The sequence below is a fragment of the Cryptomeria japonica genome, chromosome 3 (assembly GCF_030272615.1).
Source record: "Cryptomeria japonica chromosome 3, Sugi_1.0, whole genome shotgun sequence".
Classification (NCBI taxonomy): Eukaryota; Viridiplantae; Streptophyta; class Pinopsida; order Cupressales; family Cupressaceae; genus Cryptomeria; species Cryptomeria japonica.
Window position 1 is genome coordinate 512,288,794 of NC_081407.1, and position 23,284 is coordinate 512,312,077.

Consider the following 23,284-nt stretch of genomic DNA (forward strand, 5'->3'; position numbering starts at 1 on the left):
GTCAAAGTGTTGTAATTATTTCATTGGCCAGAATAGAGTTTGTTGTAACAAACCCTAATTAGGGTTTGCATTGTAAAATCTCGACCATTGATCTCAAATTGATTTGAGCCATTGAATTGTATAAAGAGCATTATAAAAGGCTCAAGCTCTTCATTTGTAAAGGTTAATAATGATAGAATAATAATAGTAAGAAAATAGCAATAGAATAGAGGAATAGAATAGTGAATAACAATGAGAATAGAGTTTAGATTAGGAAGAAGCAAAGATTGTTGTCAAAACCTTATTGTAAAGAGCAATTGATATCATTGAAGTTATGGTGAATTTGATTTGTTACTTCAACAATTTGCATGGTCTTTACTTCTCAATTTACTTTCATGTTGATTAGATTGAGTGGAGGAAATTGTTGAATGCATTTGTGTGGAATATGTTTAGTCCATACCACTAGCCTCTTGCTGATTGTAAGTGTGCCTTGCGTGGTCAATTGGAATGAGATGAGCTTAACTTCGAATTGTTATACATCCATTGTTTATGCATTAACTTGGATGGTAATCAATGTTTGATGGTAATGATTTAAACATCTTTGAATCATCCCTTAGAAGATCGCATTGAGCTTGTGTCAAATTGTTCAAGTTGATGGTGAGACCTTGCCCAGTAGGATTCCATCAAATCATTCACCCATTCTCTTAAATTCTTAGGATTAGAATAGGCTTCCTAAATCCTTTCCTTTTGTCCTTTTTATCAACTCAAGCTAGTTTAGGATAAAAAGCATCACACATTTGCAACATTAGATGATCAAGTTCCAGTGATTCAAGCATTCAACAATTCAACGTAAGTCCCATTGTGATTCCAGCATAATCACATCAAACCATTGAGCTTATCCATACGCCGTGACCTGACATACAAGAAACTTGGAGTTGTCTCAGGTGATCCTTAAGCGAATCTTCAACATTTGAGAGACTTTGTTCAAGAGGGGATAAGATACTTTTGGGTATTTTATTCTATGTTTGCATGTGCATAAAAAACACATCAACACTACCAAGTCAGAAAGATGCTCTCGATATCTTGTAATTTGACGTAAAGCACCACTATCAATCAACCAAGTGTTACTGTCGGTTGGGACATTGCTTGAAAGAGCTGAAATGAATAGAAATCCACTTGAGTTATCTCTTGATTCCTTTAGAGGAGAGACATCATCCACATCCGCGGTAGAGACATGATGCTTTGGTCTTGTTGGACAATCTTTAGCATAGTGACCATACTTGTCACATCTGAAGCACTGAATATGGGAGAGATCCTTTTTCTTCTCTGATTCAAGAGCAACATCTGATTTCCTGTCTCTCTTCCTCTTGAAATTTCCTTTTCTCCCTTTGAAGTTTGAGTAGCAAGAACATAATTGTCTTCATTGTGAGAGCTACAACCAATACCTCTTGCTGCCAACCTGGATTCTTCTTGGATGCAATCTGCTCAAAGGCAATCAAACTTTGGTAGCCTAGATCTTCCACTGATACTTTGGATAAAAGGCTCCCAAGATTGAGGAAGACCGTTAAGTGCCAACATGACTAAGTCCTTGTCTTCAACTATCTCTCCAACGGCATATGGTTGATCCTTCAATTCAGTAATCTTCATGAAGAAGGAGATGACTGAATCTCCTCTAGCCATCTTGATGTGATGAAGTTGTTGCCTTAAAGCAAGGGCTCTGCTGGTGTTATTGATCTCATATAATCCCTCCAAAGTTTTGAATGTCTCTAGCTGTCTTCAACTTGAAGATAATAGGCACAAGGTGATCTTTCACGGAATAAACTAATATCTTCTTGGCCTTCGTGCCATTCTTCCTCCATTGTGTTTTCTTAGTCTCATCGGAAGGCTTGGGTACTTCTTTCTCTATGAACTCGAGAATATCGTTTTCTTCTAATGCAATTAGAATTCTAAACTTCCAAGAGGTGAAGTTAGACGCACCATCAAGCCTATCTTCAACCTTGAGTCCATTCACCATTTTTGATGTAAAGATAGATGCCCTAAGAGAAGAATACTTTGCTGTTTAAATAATTCTGATCACGATCTTTGGTTAGACCCGCTCTGATACCATGTTTTTTTTCTATGATCAGAATTCAGTTAGACAGAGATAAAGCAATAATGAACAATAAGACACAGTCAATACCCAGCAACAATTATATCTCTTATATAATAAATGAAGGAGCAGCAAATCTGCTTTACAATTTAGCCACACACTTGGCTAATATGAAACAATAAGAATAGCACCTCTCCTAGGTGCAATTATACAATGAATGATATATTTTCTTAATCACAATCTGCCTGATGAAAGAGATGTCGATCTGCTACTCAATGTCGATCTCCCTGTGGTAGTACGCATTTGTCTTAATGAATTGTTTATGTTGATAGAGGGAGCAGTGCCCTCTACAAATACTAGACGATATGGACTCTACCAAACAATGCGTCTCTCCAAGATACGTCGGTCTCTTGTAAAATGACATATCACTTACAAAAGGTGGTGATCATTAATGAAGCGCCTCTTCACAAAAATCGGCTCCAAATAAATATATATATATAGCCACGGCTTATTTATTTGCTTATTAATTAGATCGATAGAAGGATGAGTTCCGAAGCTATATCATCAACATTTAGCACCATTTTTAATATCAACGCTTCAATCATTGTCGTTAGGAAGTACATAGATATTTTTCAGATTTAGAGAAGGAATGGGTGCTAAATGTTTCAGAATTCTAAAGGTTGCATATTTTTGGTTAAGATTTGATGCAAGGTCATCAAAGGAAAGCTATTAGAGCCATCGAAGTTGCAGCTTCCTGGTAGGTTTGCCAAAGAAAGGTTTTCTGATTCAAACATCAAAATGTCAGGGTTGAAGGGGATTTTCAAAGAAATTGCTAGGCTATAGTAGAAAATTTCGTTAGACTTCATCAAAATTATTATCCAAAGCTGCTTGCCAAGATACACCATTTTTAGCCATTTGTGTTTTTAAGGAGAAGAGCATATTTTGAGTAGGTTACTTTTAGATGGAGATGTTCATAGTCTACTCTATTTTATTCTCTCTCAAATTTTAGCTTGATGTGCTTTTGAGGGGTCCTTTTTTATATTTCTTATCATGCAAGAGATGAGATTTGTAGTGAGTTTGAAGTAATCTATGCAAGCAGTTCATTCTTGGATTAGATGTTTTAGTTAGCTTTTTCATTTATTTTTCATGCAGTAGTTTAGTAAATTAAACTTTATAAATGAGTACTTTTGGCACATAGTTTAGGGTTTAGTATTGGCGCTTCAAAATTTAGTTTCATTCAGTAGAATTTAGTAATGCCCATCTTGCCTCTAAATTGTTCTTGAAGTGTTCTATCTTATGTGTTATTGTGCTTTTATGGGCTAAGTATCACTTAACAATTATTGAGAGATTTGTATTATAGCAGTCATTAAGTTGGTAGTTGTAGCTTTGAAAGCAATTACTTTGATTGGCTCCTAATGTCCTTTGTCTATGGCGATAAGGTAAATTAAAGAGCTTTTAGTATTTTACTGTTAACTTGCAAGCTTTGTATTGCAAATTGTAGTGAAGTGGGTTTGTTAACTTTATATGCCATTCTCATCATCTGATTTACTGAGTCTTCTGTATTGTTCAAACCAATCTTATCCTTGTGTGTACTTGTATTGTTTAGTCTTTTTCTTTAACTAAACAGCATAAGTGGGGTAGTTCTAGACGTTTAGTCGAAATTGTAAAACTCTTTTGGCTTAAGTTGAATTGTGTGTCAGCCTTTTGCCCTAAGTGAATTTAAAGGGGACGCGTCTTCAGTTTTGTTAGCATGTAAATAGCAAGTATATATTGTTCAAATTAGGTTAGTTTTTTCTTATAGAGAACTTCCCCTTCCTATTCAAAGAGAAGCTCTACTACTCATATATTCTGTTTTCCGTTACACCAAATTGTGCAAATTAAAATGCTGCCAGAAAAAATCCATTATTGCTCTATGCAACAATATTGATCTGTACTTATGACTACACTATGGGACCCTCGTGGTGTCACATGAAGATCAAAAGTCATTAAGAATCCATTAAGGTCTAAGCTACATTGCCAAATAAAACATTTAAAATTATCGTTAACTTTGGATGTCAACTTGATGCTCCGTCTCATTAGTTGTCGCTGGCCGAATGCTAGACCTTGTCACTGTTTTTGGAGCCACGAAGATGTTACTCATACTTGGGTTAATAAGAGCATAAAACATTTTAATCATTGAAGTTGATGACTTGACACTTGACAGGAATGGAATAGCACTCAACTTGCCAGTTTGCAAGAGCAGCTTCACTAATTGTGGCTGTCAGAGAGGGCTGACACTCTGATTGTGGGCAAGACTTACTATAGGTGTTTTCCATGCAAATGTGGCAGCCACTTAGGGGACATGATACCAATCTGGGTACACTGTCTGCAAATGCTACTGCTGCTGCAGAAGACTTAGTTTTCTCCTCTTGAAGGGATTTACCCCTCTGCAGGTTTTGCTAGAGTAATCCGTACTAGCGTTTCACCTAGGCAATATTTATGTCCGGTCAATAGCTTCCAAAATTATCTTCTTTACTGTTAAACCATGTTTTGATAGCATTCTATTTCTCAATGTTGCCCATTTGTTATCTGCTGTCGTTGCTTATGGGCTGAAGCTTGGATTTCTTCTTTTCGTATCTCAAGGAATTATAGAAGCTCCCTTGTTTGATGATGTGCAGGCTGCTTGCAGTTAATTTTTTCCTTTGATAACTTAAAATACTAGGCAGATGTGATGGAAAGCCATTGATATAACTTTATTTTGCTTGCTCTGACTATTGATTAACAAGATACGATACACTTCTAGTAAGCCTTTTCTTTGCTTTTGTGTTTTTTTTTTTTTAAATTGATAAATTCTCCTTGTGAGGTTGTCCTTTAGCTTGGATTTGACAACCGAGGGGAATCTCTTCCGTCAAACTCACCTAGGCCTTGCAGCTAGCCTTGTCTATCGGTGTATACTACATAAAAATTGGATGTGATAGTTTACCCAGTTCAACTTTCAACATTTAAGCACGTAGCATTTTATTAGGCAATTTGCACACTAGTCTCCTCGATGAAAGTTTCAATGATCTAGTACTTGAGGTCATTCCTTTTGACCTTCATTTTGGGAGTGTTACTCCCGTTATGGAAGGATGATTAAGAATGATTTCGACATACCTATAAACCATTGCATTTTTATCACCTCAAGCTATGTACTTACTCTGAGTGAAAAAGACTTGGTTTCAAAGTGATTTTTAAGTAATTAAAAGTTTTTTTTTTTATGGTAAATATTTAGCTCTTCCCTCACATGCAAATAGGCAAAGATCTTTCTTACAAGGAATACTTTTTTTCTAAAAGTCATAGTGCATGCAAAAAAATGCATAAGCAAGAGACTGCCCATCGAGATTCTGCTTCATTTCGTATTTTCAAATCATTCCATGACTGCCTTCTTCTTGAACAGTTGGAAAATATTCTGCTTCAATTCTTTATTTTCAGTACTCCCAGAGATTTTTTCTTCTTGATCATATCGATAAAAAATGGTTTACTAACTGTGTGCAGGAGTATGTGAGAAATATATCGAAAAGTGGTATGCAGATCAAACATGGCTTTGATGGGCATGCAAATGCATGTTGGACCCACAAGATGACACCCAGTGAATATGAAATTATCCAAACAGCTGGTATTCATATTGCAGTTATCCATGGCAGGTTGAGTATACCTTTTTTTATCTAATACCCTAATTTCCTTAAATAATTTTATATAATTCTCTTTTTCAACTGCAATGAATGGAAATTCTGCACCAACACTTAATTATCTTACACTGATTAATGCTCATTCAAAAACTAAAAATCCAAATAGTGTATCTCTTCTTTATGGCTGACTAAAGCATAAAATATAGCAGAAAAGTTAATTATAAACATCTCGCAAAAAATCTTAATCATTAACCTATATCATCATAAATGACAAGTTGGCATAGTGCAAGGTTCACAACATTCAGAAGAGTTCTTATTACCACCTCATTATGATATCCTTTCTTGGTCAAACAATGTAACAAATTCTAATTTAGGTACATAGGTATTCCATAATCGCCCATGTGTGATTGCATTGTTTCCCATGCAGTCATCCATAACTCACTACAGGACTCTCTCATGACCTCATTCTGTAGGAGATCATTTAGTGGGTCTCAAACACCAAATATCACGTCAATGAACATGAGATCTCATCTACATATACTGAAATACCCTATGATACTATCCCTGATTGTTAAATGCTTCAACTCAAAGTTTTAGGACTTGGATTGGGCACAGACTCAACAGACCAAAATAGGATTGGGGACTCAGCATGGACTCGGCTAAAAATTCAGGATAGGACTTGACAAAGAAGAAAATTGTAGTTTTACGAAATAAAAAGAAACCAATGCATTTAGAGAACATAAAAGCCTAATTTGACTATCAATTTGTCATAATTCAAATATTACACGTCCTATGATCTTCAAACACTCAACATTTGAAATTTCATAATTCATACTCATAGGTTCAAACTTTCAAATGTATAACAGCATCATAACTTTATAAATGTTTACATATAATGATATGTCAAAATGAGAAAATCAATCAAATACAATCTACATCTTCCTCTTTCCTCTCCTAATGTAACTCAATTTTTCATGCCTCTAACTAGAAGGTGCCACGATATCAAAATTATGATGAATTGTTTCTTCAAACGTGTCTTCGTTCTCCTCTATTGCATCCACTCCTGTGGCTTCTGCTTCTTCTGCCGCTCCTCTCTCCAATTCTGCAAGATCTTCTTCAGTAAGGAGGACATCATCATCATTTTGTTCATCGACAATCCATTCACCATATTGATCAATATTATCTAGGTCGATGGATTCATGTGAAATGCCCTCCACCTTTCTAGTTCGAAGGCAAAGGTTAATTGAACGAAGAGAAGATTTTTGGCAGCAGTTTTGCCAAGTAGATAAATAATTTTTTGATTAAGAATAATTGGCAATGCAGTGAATAATTGTTCTTGGATAGTTGGTAGTTGCCGAAGGTTGGCTCTCTTAACCATTTGCCAAGTAGTATGTATTCCTTAATTGCATCAGGAACAAGAGAAGATTGTATAACCATTACATATTTTGGAAATAAAGATACATCATTTTGGTCATATGTGGATGGTTGCTTTCTGAACTGTTGTGTTGGTTATGTGTACTGTTACATTCCTGTTTACTTGTATAGTTTACTTTGTGTGGTTAAGGAACACTTTCGTAGGGACTAAACATTTCTACGCCGTTGTCGATTCGAACTTGGAGATCTGAGAATACCCAAGAGTGGTGACAGGCATGGTGGAGTAATGGGCCGATCATTTGAACAAGTACGATTATGTATATCGACAATAGTCGATCTCCCTTCAAGAATGATTATGAGAATCTGTAATGTCCCCACTTTGAAATAAAATTCAATAATAAATGATAATAATAAAATTAAAATATTTAAAATTAAATTAAAATATAAAGTAAAATAATTAAATATAATTAAATATGATTAATTAAAAATTAATTAAGTTAATGAAAAGTCAAAAGAAATGAAAGGAAAGGTTGTGACTCCCTCAACAATGAGATATAAAAGGGAGAAGAGAACCTCATTTGAGAGGGGGGGATAATTTGGAAATGAGAAGTGCAGATCTGATTTAAATAATAAGTGCAGATCTGATTATGAGAGGTTGTGTCCCTTTCAAAGGGCAGAAATAATGAAGAGTTGCACTCTATCAAAGAGAATGGTGAAAGGGTGTGTCTCTTGCCAAAGGGCATACATGATGAAGAGGTGTGACCTCTCCCTCACATTGAGAGATATAAAGGAAAGGAATCAGAAACATCTAGTAGGATCACCATGGATCAAATCAGATCAGAACTGTTATTAAGTTACAGGCAGTAACATCCTTGTTCTTGGTGGTATGCATGGGGATGTGTTTAATAAGTATGCTTAATATATGAAGCCCAATAATGTTCTTATGCAAAATAAATAGTAATATTAATATGGACTGCAATATGTATGACAGTCATACTTAATTTCATATATATATTCATAATACATAAGAAATTAGTATACGTATAGTCTAAAACATGTTATTACTATCAGTATTTAAGAAGTGGGGAAGGAGATGTTCCTAATAGGGGACATTACAATTGGTTTGATACTTACATTAAGAACTAGGGATGTTTGATGGACGAATAATTTATTTATGAATATTTAATTGATTGATTTGCGAAATATCATTGATTTGATGCATGTTAAGGTGGAGTTGTCTCCTAATATATTCAGTCTGAGTCATAAGTATCTTGAAATTGATTAATTATGGCTAAAGCATCCCTAAACCCATAAGGGGACATTACAGAATCGTTACTTGCAGATAACAGTGATAACCAACGATTATGAGAATCGTTATCTATTGTCAACCAATAACAAACGATTAGAGGAATCGTTGTCTATTGTTAAACCGATAACAAACAATTAGGAGAATCGTTATCTATTGTCAACCGATAACACACGATTAGAGGAATCGTTGTCTATTGTTAAACCGATAACAAACGATTAGGAGAATCGTTGTCTTGCAAATCAGATTATGATTTTCGGTATGTTAAGAGACATCTCAATGAAGAGAGATGTCTCCACGTACGTGGAGGCATGTCTATTCATCGACATGTCTCCACGTACGTAGGGGCATGTCTATCCATTGACATGCCTATACCGTAAGGTATATATTATGATGGAGTTCGATTCTAATCGGTAAGTACAGTAATTGAAAGTGCAAGCCATTAGATATCGATCTCCTTCATTTAGCAGTCTTGCAAATACTTTATGAATTAAGTTGTGTTCCCTTCAGATAAGCAGCAACCTGCACTCAAGAGTTCATTGTCGTATAGCTTAGTGTGAATCAAGTATTAGAAAAAATAAAACTACTCACATATCAAATCTGATCCAAACTTTAACACATTAACTATAAAGTCGTTTTTGATATTTAATATTATTAAAGTCATTACTTTAACAATAATAAATAAATCATAAACTCCAATTAAAGCCAATATAAAAACAGTTAATTAATTTTGCCAACACCCTAGGGGTAACCATAGTGCCTGTTGACCATCCAGATGGTTTACTATAAATAGTAAGGTCCAACCCAACGTCCATGTGACTTGCTAAGTATGATAAATGAGTGTAAATAGTGCCTAAATGATCCCTGGAATGTAAATCTCAAATATCTCAACGTACTGGAAACGAGAACACAAGAAAATGACACCCAAAGTGTCATCTGAAGAACCTTGAATGGCCTCCAAATCAACTCATTAGCCTATGATGACGAATTAGATAGGCTATTCCTTGAAAAACACTGACGCTAAGGAAGGCGCAAAAATGGGGACATTATATCCTGCCACTTAAGGTCAAGGGGTCAAGTGTCTTGGTTGGATGCTCCACACTCCTGGGCTTAGTTGTGGTGAACAGTTCATGCACCTTATTGTGGAGCAACAAGTGGGAGAGTAGATATGAGTTCCCCTTCTAAGTAGCCCACCTCATGTTGGATGGAAAAGAGCTCGTGCCACTTGGGGCCAAGGGGTCGAGTTATCTTGGTTTGATGCTCCGTGCCCTTGGGCTTAGTTGTGGTGAATTCTGGGCGCCTTATTGTGCTTCTTCTCCAACCGCTATTATGGTTGATTATGGGAAATGGAACTATTGATCTTTGGTTTCTAAAGTTGAAAAAGTTATTGCATGATTTATCTAAATAGGTTAAGATGATTATTGATATGTATGCACTTATATGTTGTTGTATTCCTAACCCTAATCCAAATAATTATTTTATGAATTATATTTCAAATATTGTGTAACATGATTATAGGACCTAAATCGGGATTTATCTTGCTAAAGACATTTTATTGGTAAAGATATTATTCGTACTCTATTACATTTCTTATTTTAATCAAACTTGTGATTTTAGGGCAAGATTAAGGATCATCTCAAAAGGGGAGATTACAATTGGTATCAGAGCATTAATCCTGCCACCATGAGGGACAAACCTACTTAACCACCATACAATTAGGCTTAACTATTCAACCCTTTCTTAAGTAAGTCATAGAATAAAATCAAATTGGCCATCATTGCATTTATGCTTCATGCCTAGCATGTATTTATATGGCTTCAAGCTCTACATGTATTTATACTTCATGCCTTATATGTACACTTTATGCCTTATGTCTATTTATGTATACTTCACACGTTGTGTGTATTTATGTGTGCGCTTCATGCCTTACGTGTAATTTGGTGTATGCTTCATGCCTTACATGCATTCATGTGTATGATTCATGCCTTACGTGTATTTCATGTGAATGATTCATGCCCTACGTGTATTCATGTGTATACTTCATGCTTTATGTGTATGCCTAATGTCTTACATGTATTCATGTGTATACTTCATACTTCATGCCTTACATGTATTCATGTGTATACTTCATACTTCATGCCTTACATGTATTGATGTGTGTGATTTTATGCCTTATGTGTATATATCTTGCTTTACATGTTTGTTTCATACCAAATGGGTTTCTACTCCATGTGTGTTTTATATGTATACCCATCTGAAGTATGCTGTGTTGTGTACGTATGCTTCATATCCTACGTGTTTGCCCCATGTTTGTCGTGTTTTCAGCATGATTACTTCATGGATGTATATGTCTTCCTACTGTATACCTTCTGTCTTGAATATGCTTTGCATCATGTTTAATATGTTTTTAACAAAGTTGATTCCATGAGTGTTTACTTATAAATATTTCAATAGCCATATTCTTTCATTCAAATGAAAACGCGGTGCATGTTTTAGATTATCAAGACCCTTCTCTCTGCAAACACGAGTCCCACAATAACATTGGTAAGACACTAGTAAAAACAACATAGAGACAGGTGAACATGACCATGCCATGGAAATCTATAGGGTGTATGCCAGAGGATAGGAAGGAAGAATGTGTGAGAATACAAATGCTTGAGGAGTATGGTAAGTTGCCTATAAGTTGTTATAAAATGTGAAAGGAAACATGTTGAGAATAATAACCATTCACAATATATTCATGACAAGCAATAGCAAGGTACTAAGTCATAGGACAATAACTATAAAAACATGTGAGGAGCAGTCTATAATAACAGTACCATCCTCTAGGGCACACCAGTGACAAACACAATACTAAAACTTATCAATAACCTTGCCAAGAACAGTAGAACTAACAACCGCTCAAACATTCTTTATATAGACAGTATTGACATCATGTTTGTAATTATTATTATTATTAATTTTTCACAGCATCACTTAGACCTATCAATATCAAACATCTTTCATGTACTGTATATGATACACCCTCTATACATTTTTGAGAAATTTATCTCACCAATTGTCATAAGATCTCTTAACTATTGACTTTAGTATAATCATTCGACAACATATGGAGCAAGAAAACTATACATCTCTGTACACCAATCATGCACAGTGCATAATGGCGGAGTAAACATTATTTAGGGTATTGTATGTTCCACTACCACGGTCTTAATCCATACATGACACTCTTGGTTCTGGAAGCGCTTCCGTTTTCTAACTCTAACAGTACTTATCATTTACCAAATCTGCTTACTACTATCACATATAATGAAACATTACTAAGATCATGTTCAAGATTGAGACAAGTATTGAAACCTAATAAGGTACAGAACCAGATTGTACACAGTGATCTGTCACTATGTCAAGCTTCTTTATGAACATCAAACAATCCAACTCATAACATTACAATTGTATTAAGGTACAGCTATCACACAAACAATTAGGATTCAGCAAACAGATTCCTAACATCATAAGATCTCTATTTTGTATGACCATTTCACCCTAGATAGCTATTCTATGTATGGTCTATCATCAATGAGAGAAACTCTTTGAATGGTCTAGTTATAGAATCTGAGAACAAATTGCACTAAAGGTCATAGATGTGTGACATGCTTCTAATCCCCATCTTAATATATGGAAAACTCTTCTTAATTTATAAACCTTGCCAATTTCCAAATTGGTTATGAATCACATTCAAATTAAAAGTCGTCTTAGTTCAAATCTCTAATCCCCATCTTAATATATGGAAAACTCATCTTAAATTAAAAACCTTGCCAATTCCCAAATTGGTTACGACTCACATTCAAATTAAAAGTAGTCTTAGTTCAAATCTGCAATTTGTGATAATATCAGAGTAGCGCAGCAGAAGATGGATTAATAATTAGACTCCCAAAAATGTTAGAAGTTGCATACATCAAGCCTTTTTCTATTGGAGTCATCTTGAAGTTTTGAACACTCTCTACATGATCATTCCACTATTGCTTACGGACAAGCAATCTTTGGAAGGGTGGACTGTCGTGCCCCTGTCTTGTGAATCAAATTGTAGCTTTAATAATTGAAGTTTAGACAAAAATTAATAGAACCTCAAAGGAGGCTGACATCCCAAATAACCCTAGGTGATGTAATTAATGAAAATACAAAAGGCTGACTAAGGCTAATTGAACAAGAGCAGAAGTAGAAGGGCTAACTTGTTGTGACCTTTTTCACACATTGCCTCATTGCAAATGGGGACCCCCCGTATTTTTGCTTTTTAGGGTTTCATTGGAGCGTCGCAATTTCAAGTCACCAAACCTTTCAATAAGAGAGTCAGAGCCTTTGGGAGTTTTTCAAGAGGTCATCAAGTCATTAGGAGAATCATGATCGGGACAATGTTTAGACACCATCCAAGGGCTTAGAGAGCCCGAAGGACAAAAAATGCAATTGCTTAGAGGTCAAATTGGACTTTTTAGAAAGTTTTCTTTTTTCTGTTTTTTTCCTATTTTTAGGAAGTTTTGTTTTAGGCACTTTGGGATCAATCTCCGAACTTTCTATTTTTAGTTTTTGCTATTTTCTAGGGATTCTCGCTTTTTCTAGTGTTTAGATCAGTCAGCTCATGGTCATGGGGTTTTGGGTTCCCAAAGCAAATTTTGTGTCTCCGGGATGAAAACTAGGGGAAAATATCATCCAAATTAAAAATTTATCCAGAAAGCATTGATGTCCAAAATTTGTTCAAGTCACGAAGGGAAATTCCTTGAGAAGTTGAGAAAATTTGTAATCATGAAAAGTCATGAACTGCTCAAAGTCCGATCTGAAATGATCAAGTTCAAGTCATGAAATGCTCAAAATCCGACATGAATTTGGTTTCAAATTATCCAAAGTTCACCCAAAGGAGAAAGCTTGATCATGGAGTTCATAAGGTCTGATCCAAAATCAGATAAAGTCCGCCTTGAGATCATGTCACAAAATGTTCTAACTCCTATCCATGCATGTTAAGAAAAAAATGATGTCCGATTTGAGGCTGTAAGGAAAAGTGTGAAGTCAGATTTGATAATTGGTAAACAATATGATAAAGTCCGATTTGGAGAGCTGTCAAAACATGCTAAGTCTGATTTTTTTTACAATATGATGAAGTCCGATTTGGATTAGGAAAGAAAATCATGAAGTCTGATTTGGGGCTGTAAAAGAATTAATGAAGTCCGAACTGCCTAAGGAGATTTGGGAAGGAAACATTCCAAGTCCAATTTAAGGCTGTCATAAAACATTCTAAAGTCCGATTTGGGAAGCAAAATGCTAAGTTCGATTTGGGAAAGAATATGATTTGAGATTAGCCAAGGAAAATTCATGAAGTTCGACTTGAGAGAAGATAGAAATTTGCTAAAATGGTGAAAGAAGATTGAACTTAAAAGGAAACAAGGCAGTTTGATTCTTTTAAAAAGTGTCGCAAGTTTGATAAATGTGAGAAGAAGGGAATCAAATCAAAACTGAATTAGAAAGACAAGATTAAACTTCTAATATGCAAATCGAACTTCATGCTTATAATGAATGAGCTAGCCATTCATTCGTTCATTCAAACATTCCACATTTTGCAGAGCAGGTCGTAGAAGGCACAGATTAGAGGTATTTTGAAGGATTCCAAGGCATTGAAAGATTAAAATCAGAGAGTTTTCATCCATTTCTTGTCTAATTTCTAAGGTGACGGGTATTTTGATTCAATTTCTACGTTTTGATAAAAGTTCAAGGCATTTCTCTAAGGGTTTTGATCCGCTTTTTAAGTTTTGGAGAAAGTTTTCAGGGACTTAGTCTGATTTTTGTCAATTTTGCAGAAGTTAAGTCTGATTCTCAAGTTAATTTTCAGATTTTCAGACTGAGTTTTTATCCAAATTCAGGTTTTTAAAGATCATTCTCAGTCCAAACTTTCAAATCAGACCAAGTTCTGCTAAATTTCACTAAGTCCTAATCAATTTCACAGTGCTTTTTCACACTTGTGGCTTGTAATTAATCTGAAAACTTAAATGTTGAAAAGCTGAAGTGTGAAAGAAGCCAAAATCAGAGCTCATAATTCCATCCAAACTTCGGATTTTCACTCAAAGTAAGGAGTCTAACTTAATGTTTTGGTTTTGCAGATTGTAGATGACAGCTGAAGCGAGATCATCGAAGAAATCACAAATGAAGTTTCAAGCAAATAAAGCTTCCCAACCTGAATCGAAGATGTCTTCAAACTGGAAGAAGGTTGGTGATACCAACCTTGGACACATTGATCTCAAAGAGTTCAAAAGGAGGATGCATGGACTCGGCGGATAGTTGCCTACGCCTATTGCTAGGAGGATGATGAGAAACGGGATCGTTCAAGCAGCTGGATTTCTTCCAGCAGTCCAATGCAATGAATTAATCGTTGAATGTGCTAAGCATTACAACTCTTTGGAAAGGGAGATTGTGGCACCGGATAGGAGATTTCTTGCAAATCTGGGAGAGGCTGCCATCAGGGAAGCCTTTGGCATTCTAGAATATCATGGAACCGTTTACAAAACTAAAGAGGAGGCCACAATAATATATGAGGACCAAGCTGAAGATTGTGAGATAAACATCAACAAATTGTGGTTAGACAAGCCAAGACAACACCACGGGAAGATGCCCAAGAAGCTTCTCCGACTGTACTTGAATGAAGATTTTGGGGATCGTATTTTGTTATTGAACACAGTTATGGGCAGCCAGTAGGGTTCACCATTCAAACCTTGGATGTACTATTTTATTAATGAAGTCACAACTAGCGTCAAAATGATAAACTGGGCGAAAATTATAAGTGACAATATTGATGAACAATTAACGAATTTAGAAAGAACAAGGTCATTCTATATGAGTTCATAGGTCATTTATGAATTCACAAGGACTTATAGGTACAAAGGCTTGGTTTGCAGGGGAGTGGTAGGAAATAAGGAGAATCAGTTTAGTGTGTACGATTGCTATCCGCAACTACACTTAGAAGAAAAATATCATTTCAAGTGAACCAATGATGCCTTTCTCATGTATATCACAAGAACCTTGCAAGGAGGCATGCACCAGAGGCTATCACAAGAATCCAAGGACTTGATCAGCCAATATGGGTATTGGTATATTCAATATCCAAGGATTACATATTCACCAATTTAAGGATTCACTGGATGCCCGTACAAACTCCCAATGTATCGTACCAATGGGATGGTGTTGTTGGAAGTCTTGAGGCAGCTTGAGACATTTACTAGTGTCCAGAGAGCCATGCAAAAGGCTGGAATTCCTTTTCCTTTCTCCAAAGGAAAAATGTTAGAGTCTTGTCCATCAGCCTAGGCTGCAGCAGATGTGGGCAAGGAAATACAATGGTATCCATTCTCTCTCTACCAATCAAGAGCCTTGTTAGTAGCCTCCGTGGTTCAGGTGGTAGCATATGGAACATCAATATACAATGTACAATACCAAAGTATCACAATTCATTCATTAACATGGAACCAATAGCGCACAACACAGTATACCCGAATAGATTTGCGTAACACAGGTGTATATCATATTCCTCTCCCAATACCATGTCCTTACAATGTGCTACAAGTTTACAATATAAAGAGTTCGCAGTTGGTTAGGCCACCAACCGTCCGACAACTAACTACCCGCAGAAACAACTTAATACTATTATTTTCTATTAAAGCATTAAAAAGCCTTATTTACTAATTACTGGCTTACATCATCCCCCCCCCAAACTTGTTCGTCTTCCAGACGAACACTACAGCAATTAACAAGAAATATCTACTTAGAGGGACAAGAGGACGTCCCTGTTCCCGTAGTGGTCCGTTCTCGGAGTATCTTTAGGTCCCTCTCAGCAAGAAGTTGCTTCTCTCGAGTGGCTTTCAGAAGCCTGAGTGCATCCATTCGGTCCTTCTCGGAGGCAACCAACTTCCGTTCTGTTTCGCATCGCATGGTTCTCTCTTGAACCATTTCTTGCTCCATAGCCTGGATCGTTTCTTTTAGCTCACTCTCTCGCTGAAGGGCTAAGGTATGGGCTCCTTCCATTCTGTTTGCTTCCCAGGTCATCCTTTGGAGCTGTAAGAATGTAGCACGGAAGGTCTGCTCTATGGAAGTGAGAGTTCTCATTACTTTCCGATTACCTTCTGTATGTTCACTAAGGATCCGTGGTATTCCCCATTCTGCTATTATCTCTGGAATTCCCGTGTCAGGCCAACCTTGGTTCCTAATGTTCTCTGAGAACTCCCTCTCACAGCCTTCTGTCATAAACGCCAGTAGTGCTTCCGCTGCTCTTACTATAGCAGGCATATCAGACCCTCGAGACTGATCTATCATCCTCTTCGTGGCTGCCCTCATTACTTCCAACTCGGAAAGAAAATTCTGTGCAACTGGTTCCCACTCTTGGATTCCCTCTGCTGGTGCTGGTGAGGACGTACTGTGCCCTTTTTCGATTCCTTCAATCCTCTGGCTCTCCTGCTGATCAGTCCCCAATGATGGTGAAGGAGGTGGAACCTCTATGTCCATCTGGAATCTTGCTAGCAGGCTGTCTGCTTCTGTCTCCATGTCTGTTTCCTTAGTCCCCTTTCCTTTGTCTCCCTCTGGCTCTTCACTGTGTATTCCTCCTTCGGTATTTCCTACCTCCATGGTTGCAAGTGGGTCAGTTATGGGTGCTACTACCAATGCAACAGCTCTAGCCGCTTCTACGCCCCGAGTTGTGCTTATATGAAGGGTGTGGGCTCCAGCCTGTCCCCGCAAGTCTACTAACTGAGATGGGGTCCCTGTGAGTCCAGTTACCAAATGTGCCGTGGTGGGAATCTGTGCTGGTTCGAAGAGTACCTTTTTCCTTACTCCCCATCCTGGTACGACTGGTATGCCCTCCATACGGCTCTCTGTCCCTACCTGCCGTGACCCTCCTACGTGTTCTCCTTCCTGTTCCCTGCCCATTGGCTCCATCCTGAATTCTCCTTCATCTTCTTCTGAAGATGATATGTATGTTTCTTCTCCCCCTGTATCTACCTCTTCCTCAGAATTGTTGTCTTCTTCTCCTCCATCTTCTAAGTTTCCTGCCAGTTCTAGCCTTGCTTTTTTCTTTGGTGTTGTCTCTGTGGTTACTGTAAAAGTGTCCAGGTGTAGCCAATAGTACATGGCCGGCTTGTAGGGCTCCACTTGGCTTGAGGCCACAAATCCTCCTCTGTTTTCTAACGCCACTTGAGTTCTCAATGCTTCCAAGAAGAGGGCAATGAGGTGATGGGGCACGTATAGGGTCTTGTGTTTGAGGAGCATGGCTTCCTTCACACGGTCAGAAAGGACTCTGCCCCAGTTATAAATTTTGCCATTATTCAATCCGTGCATGAGGCGTAGCATCCATATTGCAACATCGGATGCTCTGCTTGCTGCTGTTAACTTACTCTTTATGATATCCAGGACACATCTCCATTCTGGTGAGGTGAGGTAAGATTTCTTCAGGCGCCTTCTATTGCTATTCTGCCATAAACTGTTCCATTGCTCTTCTGTGAGTGCGTCGCCGCAGATATGCTCCAGTAGCCATTTCTTTTCTTCTGTAGGCATTTTGGCTGATGGTTTCATAGCTGAATCGCCGCTACTGGGAATGCCGAAAACTTTGCTGAATTCTTTGGGTGCATAAGAAATGACCACTATTTGTCCCAAATAGTCAATTACTGATCTATGTCTGTCCTGCTCATATCCGTGGACCATGGCACACAGTATAGGCTCGAATTCTTTTAGGTTGAAGATGGGCATGAAAATGATTTTGTCAACTTCTGCTTGCTTTAATGAACTTTTTAGGGGGTGGTCCTCCTCATTGTTTTCCCACCACTTCCTGCACTCGCTTCCAATTACTCCTTCAAACGTGACATTCTCTACATTCACCTGTTCTGATGCTCTTTCTTGGCTTTTCTTGCTGATTCCTGGCATGGTCATTGCTTGCTTGTTAGAAGTGCTAGCTTTGTAATTTATTTCATAACTTCCCTTTTTAGGGTTGCCATGACTCCCTTTCACCATCTTGTGCGTGTATGGTGATGTACCCGAGGGCTGTGGGCCTATACGCTATGATTGAGGCTGAGGTGTTGTATAAGCTGGTGGTTGCGTGCTTTTGTTTCTAAGTGCCGCCCCTTTCTCGCTGCTGCTCCATGTTGTGCCGCTGGTGCTGTGTCCTACGCCCCAGCTCCCTCGTACGCCTTCCTTTGCCTTGCTGCGTACCTTACCTTCTTCCCCGCCGCTTACTTCTTCCACGCGGTTGCCTTCCTTCCTGCCGCGTACGCCTTCCACGTGGCCCTTCCTGCCGTGTACACCTTCCACACGACTGCCTCCTTTCCCGCCGCGTACGCCTGCCTTCACACCGCGTACGCTCCTCTCCCCGCGGCTTCCTTCCTTCCCACTGCGTACACCCTTCTCCCCGCTGCCTTCCTTCCCACCGCGTACACCCTTCTCCCCGCGGCTGCCTTCGTTCTTGCCGCGTACGCCTGCCTCCCGCCGCTGCGTACGCCTCCTCCTTTCACGTGAACGCCTTCGTCCCCGTGCCCGCCTTCCTCCACGCGTACGCCTTCCACGCGTAGGCCTTCGTCCCCACGTCTGCCTTCCTGCATGCGTACTCCTTCCTCCTACACGCGTACGGTCCCCTTTACTCCGTTGTGCGCTTGTCTCTCCTTGCTGCGTGCTCTTTCTTCCACCCTGTGTAACCCGCGTACAATGTGTTTCTTGTGCGTGGCCTCCGCCTTCTTATTGTTTTCTTGCGTTATTATTTTTACTTTTTTGGTTTTGTTTTTTGATATTTTGCCTTGGTCTTTTATTTTTAAATACTTCCGCCTTGATTTTTTTCTTATTCTCTTTCTCTCTCTGTCCTCTCTCTTCATTTTTTCTTTGTGCCACTTTATTTCTGTTTGAAAATTGGCTATTTTATTTTTTTTCAATCACCACCATTTTAATGGTCATCATATTAATGGCTATGGACTCCCTTTCTCTGTAGATCTTTAGTTTTGATCCATTTACTGGATCTTTGATGGGGCTATCATCCAGGTTGGACAATTTAATAGCTCCATTTTTTCCCACCTCCCTTACCTTGTATGGCCCTAGCCATCGAAGTTTAAATTTACCTGGTCGGAGTTCATTCCGACCATTGTACTTGAGTACCAGCTGTCCTGGCGAGAACTTCATCCGCCTTAGATGTTTATCATGCCAAGCTTTCCTTCTGTTCTGAGCCACTTCTATGGCCCATTGGGCTATTAGGCGGCGCTCATCTAATTTTTGTAATGCCATAAGTCTTTCCTTTAGGCTTTCCTCATCCCCCCATCTGTTCTGTACCGCTATCCGCAAGGTTGGCACAGTGTATTCTACTGGCATTACTGCCTCTTGTCCATACATAAGCTGAAAGGGGGTGTGTGTAGTTGTCGCTTTGTACGTTGTTCGGTAGGCCCACAATACTGCTGGTAATCGCTCTTCCCAATCTCCTTGCTCTACTCCACACGTCTTGTAGAGAATAGATACTAGTGTTGGTGGACTCCGCTTGGCCATTCGCCCTGGGATAGTATGGACTAGATAATGTGTGGAAAATCTTGAATTCTGTTGTCATATTGCGTATCACTTGATTGACGAAGTGTACCCTCCTATCACTGGTGAGTTGCAGGGGTATTCCGAACCGGGTCACAATGTGTTCATATAGGAACTTGGCGGTGCTCAAGGCTGTGTTGTCGGGTAAAGCTATGGCTTCGGCCCACTTGGTGAGGTATTCTGTAGCCACCACAATGTAGTGGCATCTATGTATTTTGCTTGTCCTCATAGGTCCTACGAAATCTAGTCCCCATCTTTCGAACAATTCCTGTGGTTGGGACGGGAACAGGGGCATGAAGTCTCGTTTGAGTGGCTTACCTGTCCTTTGGCACGTGTCGCAGCTGGTCACCCATTCCCTCGCATCCGCATAAAGTGTAGGCCACCAGAGCCCTGCTAACAAAATTTTCCGTGCCGTGGTATCTGGCCCCATATGTCCTCCGGCTAGTCCTTCGTGAGATTCTCTTAGGACTCCAGGAATTTCTTCCTCTAGGACACATCTTCGCAGGATACCGTCCGGACCTAGTTTATATAGGAGCCCGTGGATCAACTGGAACGTGGTACTTTTTAGTGCGAGCTTCCTTCTCTTGCTTGGGCTCATGTCACCTGGAAATGTTGCTGTAGAAAGATACTGCCCGAGTTTCTCGTACCAGGAAGTTAACACCGCTATCTTGAATAATTGGCCATCGGGAAAATCTTCGCTCACTCCTCCTTCTCCTGGCTCCCCGGATTTTATTCTAGACAGATGGTCAGCCATTACGTGACTTTTCCCTGGTCGCACCACGACATTGAAAGTAAATTCCTGAAGCAAGATCAACCATCGGCTTACCCGTCCTTGAATAACTGGTTTGTTCACCAGGTACATGAGTGCTTGGTGATCCACAAAAAATGTGAATGGGGTGGCCAAAATATAATGGCGGAACTTCTGCACTGCATATACCATTCCCAAGGCTTCCCTTTCCGTGGTGCTATAATTTCTTTCTGCTTTTGACAGTAGCCTACTAGCAAAATATATTGGGTGGTCTAAGCCTGAGGATCCCGGGTGCGTTAAGATGGCTCCAATTGCAAAGTTAGAAGCGTCCACATGTACATGAAATTTATTCTCCCAATTTGGTTAAGCCAAAATAGGTGCACTTACCAATCTGGTTTTGAGTTCTTGGAAGGCTTCGTTCTGCTCCTTGCCCCACACAAATGGTTCCCCTTTCCTTGTTAGGTGTTCAAGTGGAAGGGACACTTCTGCAAATCCTTTAATGAACCGTCGGTAGTACCCAACATGGCCAAGGAAGGATTTGATCCCCGTAACATCTGTTGGGCTATCCATGTTGAGGATAACTCTGATCTTATGTGGGTCTGTTTTTAACCCTGCTTTACAGACTATGTGGCCGAGTAATCTCCCCTGTGGCACTAGGAACCTACATTTCTTGGGATTGGGTGCCAGTCTTGCTCGTCGACACCGGTCCATGCATTCTCCCAGTATCCTCAAATGGTTTTCCTTATCACTATATACTGACCAATCGTCCAGGAAGGCCTTGAAGTTCCCAGTGGCCATTTTGTCAAAGATGTGGAGTATGATCCTCTGGAAAGTGGCTGGGGCGTTGCATAGCCCAAATGGCATACGGTTGTACGCCAAAACTCCATCTTCCACAATAAATGTGGTTTTGAGTTTGTCCTCCTCCGCAATGCTGATCTGGTTATAGCCTGAAAAACCGTCCATGAAGGAGTAAATCTCGTGCCCTGCTACCTCTTCGAGGATGCTATCAGTAAACGGTATCGGAAACGGGTCCTTAATGGTTACCGCATTTAAGCTTCTGAAGTCCACGCAAATGCGGATCTTGTTTCCTTCCTTTTTCAGGGAGATAACAATGGGAGAGACCCATTCACTAGTTTGCACTCGGAAAATGATCCCGGCGTCTAGCATTTTTTCTATTTCTTCTTGTACCTTGGCCGCATAGTTCTTATTCATGCGATAGGGGCGTTTCCGCACAGGTCTTGCCCCTTCCATCAAAGGTATTCGATGTACGCATAGTTCCGGTGGTACTCCCTTCAGATCTTTATAAGTCTAGGCGAACACATCTTTATACTCCAAGAATATCTTAAACGCGGCTGCCTTTAGTACAGGGTTCCAATCATCTCCGACCATTATCACTCTTGGGTCCTTTTCATCCCCCAAGTTGGTGCTCTGAACCTTTGGTTCCTCGTATTGTACCACTTCTTTCTCAAATTGGTGTGCCGGTGTGCTATCTACTTCTGCCCCTCCTTCCTCGTATTCCGCAAATTGTGGCGGGTAGGTGCCATCGTTTCCTAACTCGAGGATTTCCAATACATTGCACTCTGGTTGGAAGATCTCATAATCTTCCATCTACCAGTGGAATAGTCCACTTAGAGAACTTGTTTCGTCTTCTGAGCAATTACCGAGGCGGAGCACCCCTTCTTCATTGGGCTCTATCTCGCCTTTTTCCCTTATGGTATTCCCCTCCGAGTCAGAATCTGAGGCCATTTCTTGACTCACTTGTTGGTTTCGCAGATCAATGACATATTTGTTTCCCTCACTTTCATTGGAAAGGGTATTTTTTTTCCAGTTGTGGTCTGCTTTGGCCGTGACCAGCCATCCTCTTCCCAGAAGTGCATCATATCCCTTCCGCTCCAATGATATGACCATGAAATCTAAAAAGAAGTGTTGTGTCCCGATAGTTACCTTTTGGCCCATAAGCGTGCCCAATGGTTTGATGCCATGCTGATCGGCTCCTACGAGGTGGAAGGCTGGCGGCTAGAGTGTCGGTCTCCCCAAGGTTTTCCATGTCTCCTCAAGTAGCACATTTACCGTAGACCCTCCGTCCACGATGGTGTTAGTAAGTCTGAACCCGAGAATCTCCATTTCTACTACGGCTGGTGTCCTGCCTACCCCTACTGTCATCAACATAGGATCATTAGTCTCCTTTGCGTGGTTCCTTCCTTCCATTTCCTCCTTGTGGTTCGTCATCTTCCCCTCCTTCTTGGTCTCCTCCACTTGGTTTATAGCTATCCGTAGTTGTGGTAGTGTTTGCAACAGATCCACTACGCGGACCGGCACCGTGGTTTTCAGTAGCTGTTTCATTATGGTTGTTTCGGAGTCGGTTCGTATGGTGTTGGTGGTTTTGTTGGGTGTTGGCTTTCTCCATTCCTCACTCATTTCCCTTTCTACTTCTCTTTGTGCCTCTTTTAGTCTTCCCTTCTCTGTTCCTGGGTCAGGGTATATTAGTTTCCTTGTATGAGATCGGGTAATGGCTAGTACTTCTGGGCACCGTGTGTCTAGTTCCGGCCGTACTACCTCCAACATGT

At 39.5% G+C, this 23,284-nt stretch overlaps 1 protein-coding gene across 1 annotated transcript in view; it reads left to right on the plus strand.

The window, feature by feature from the left end:
* The window catches only part of LOC131060196 (uncharacterized), a 153,906-nt gene that overhangs the window by 93,793 nt on the left and 36,829 nt on the right, over positions 1–23,284 (plus strand). The window contains exon 7 of the mRNA XM_057993343.2: positions 5,582–5,730. Coding sequence (XP_057849326.1) covers positions 5,582–5,730 — 149 coding nt within the window. The remainder of the gene's footprint in view (positions 1–5,581; positions 5,731–23,284) is intronic.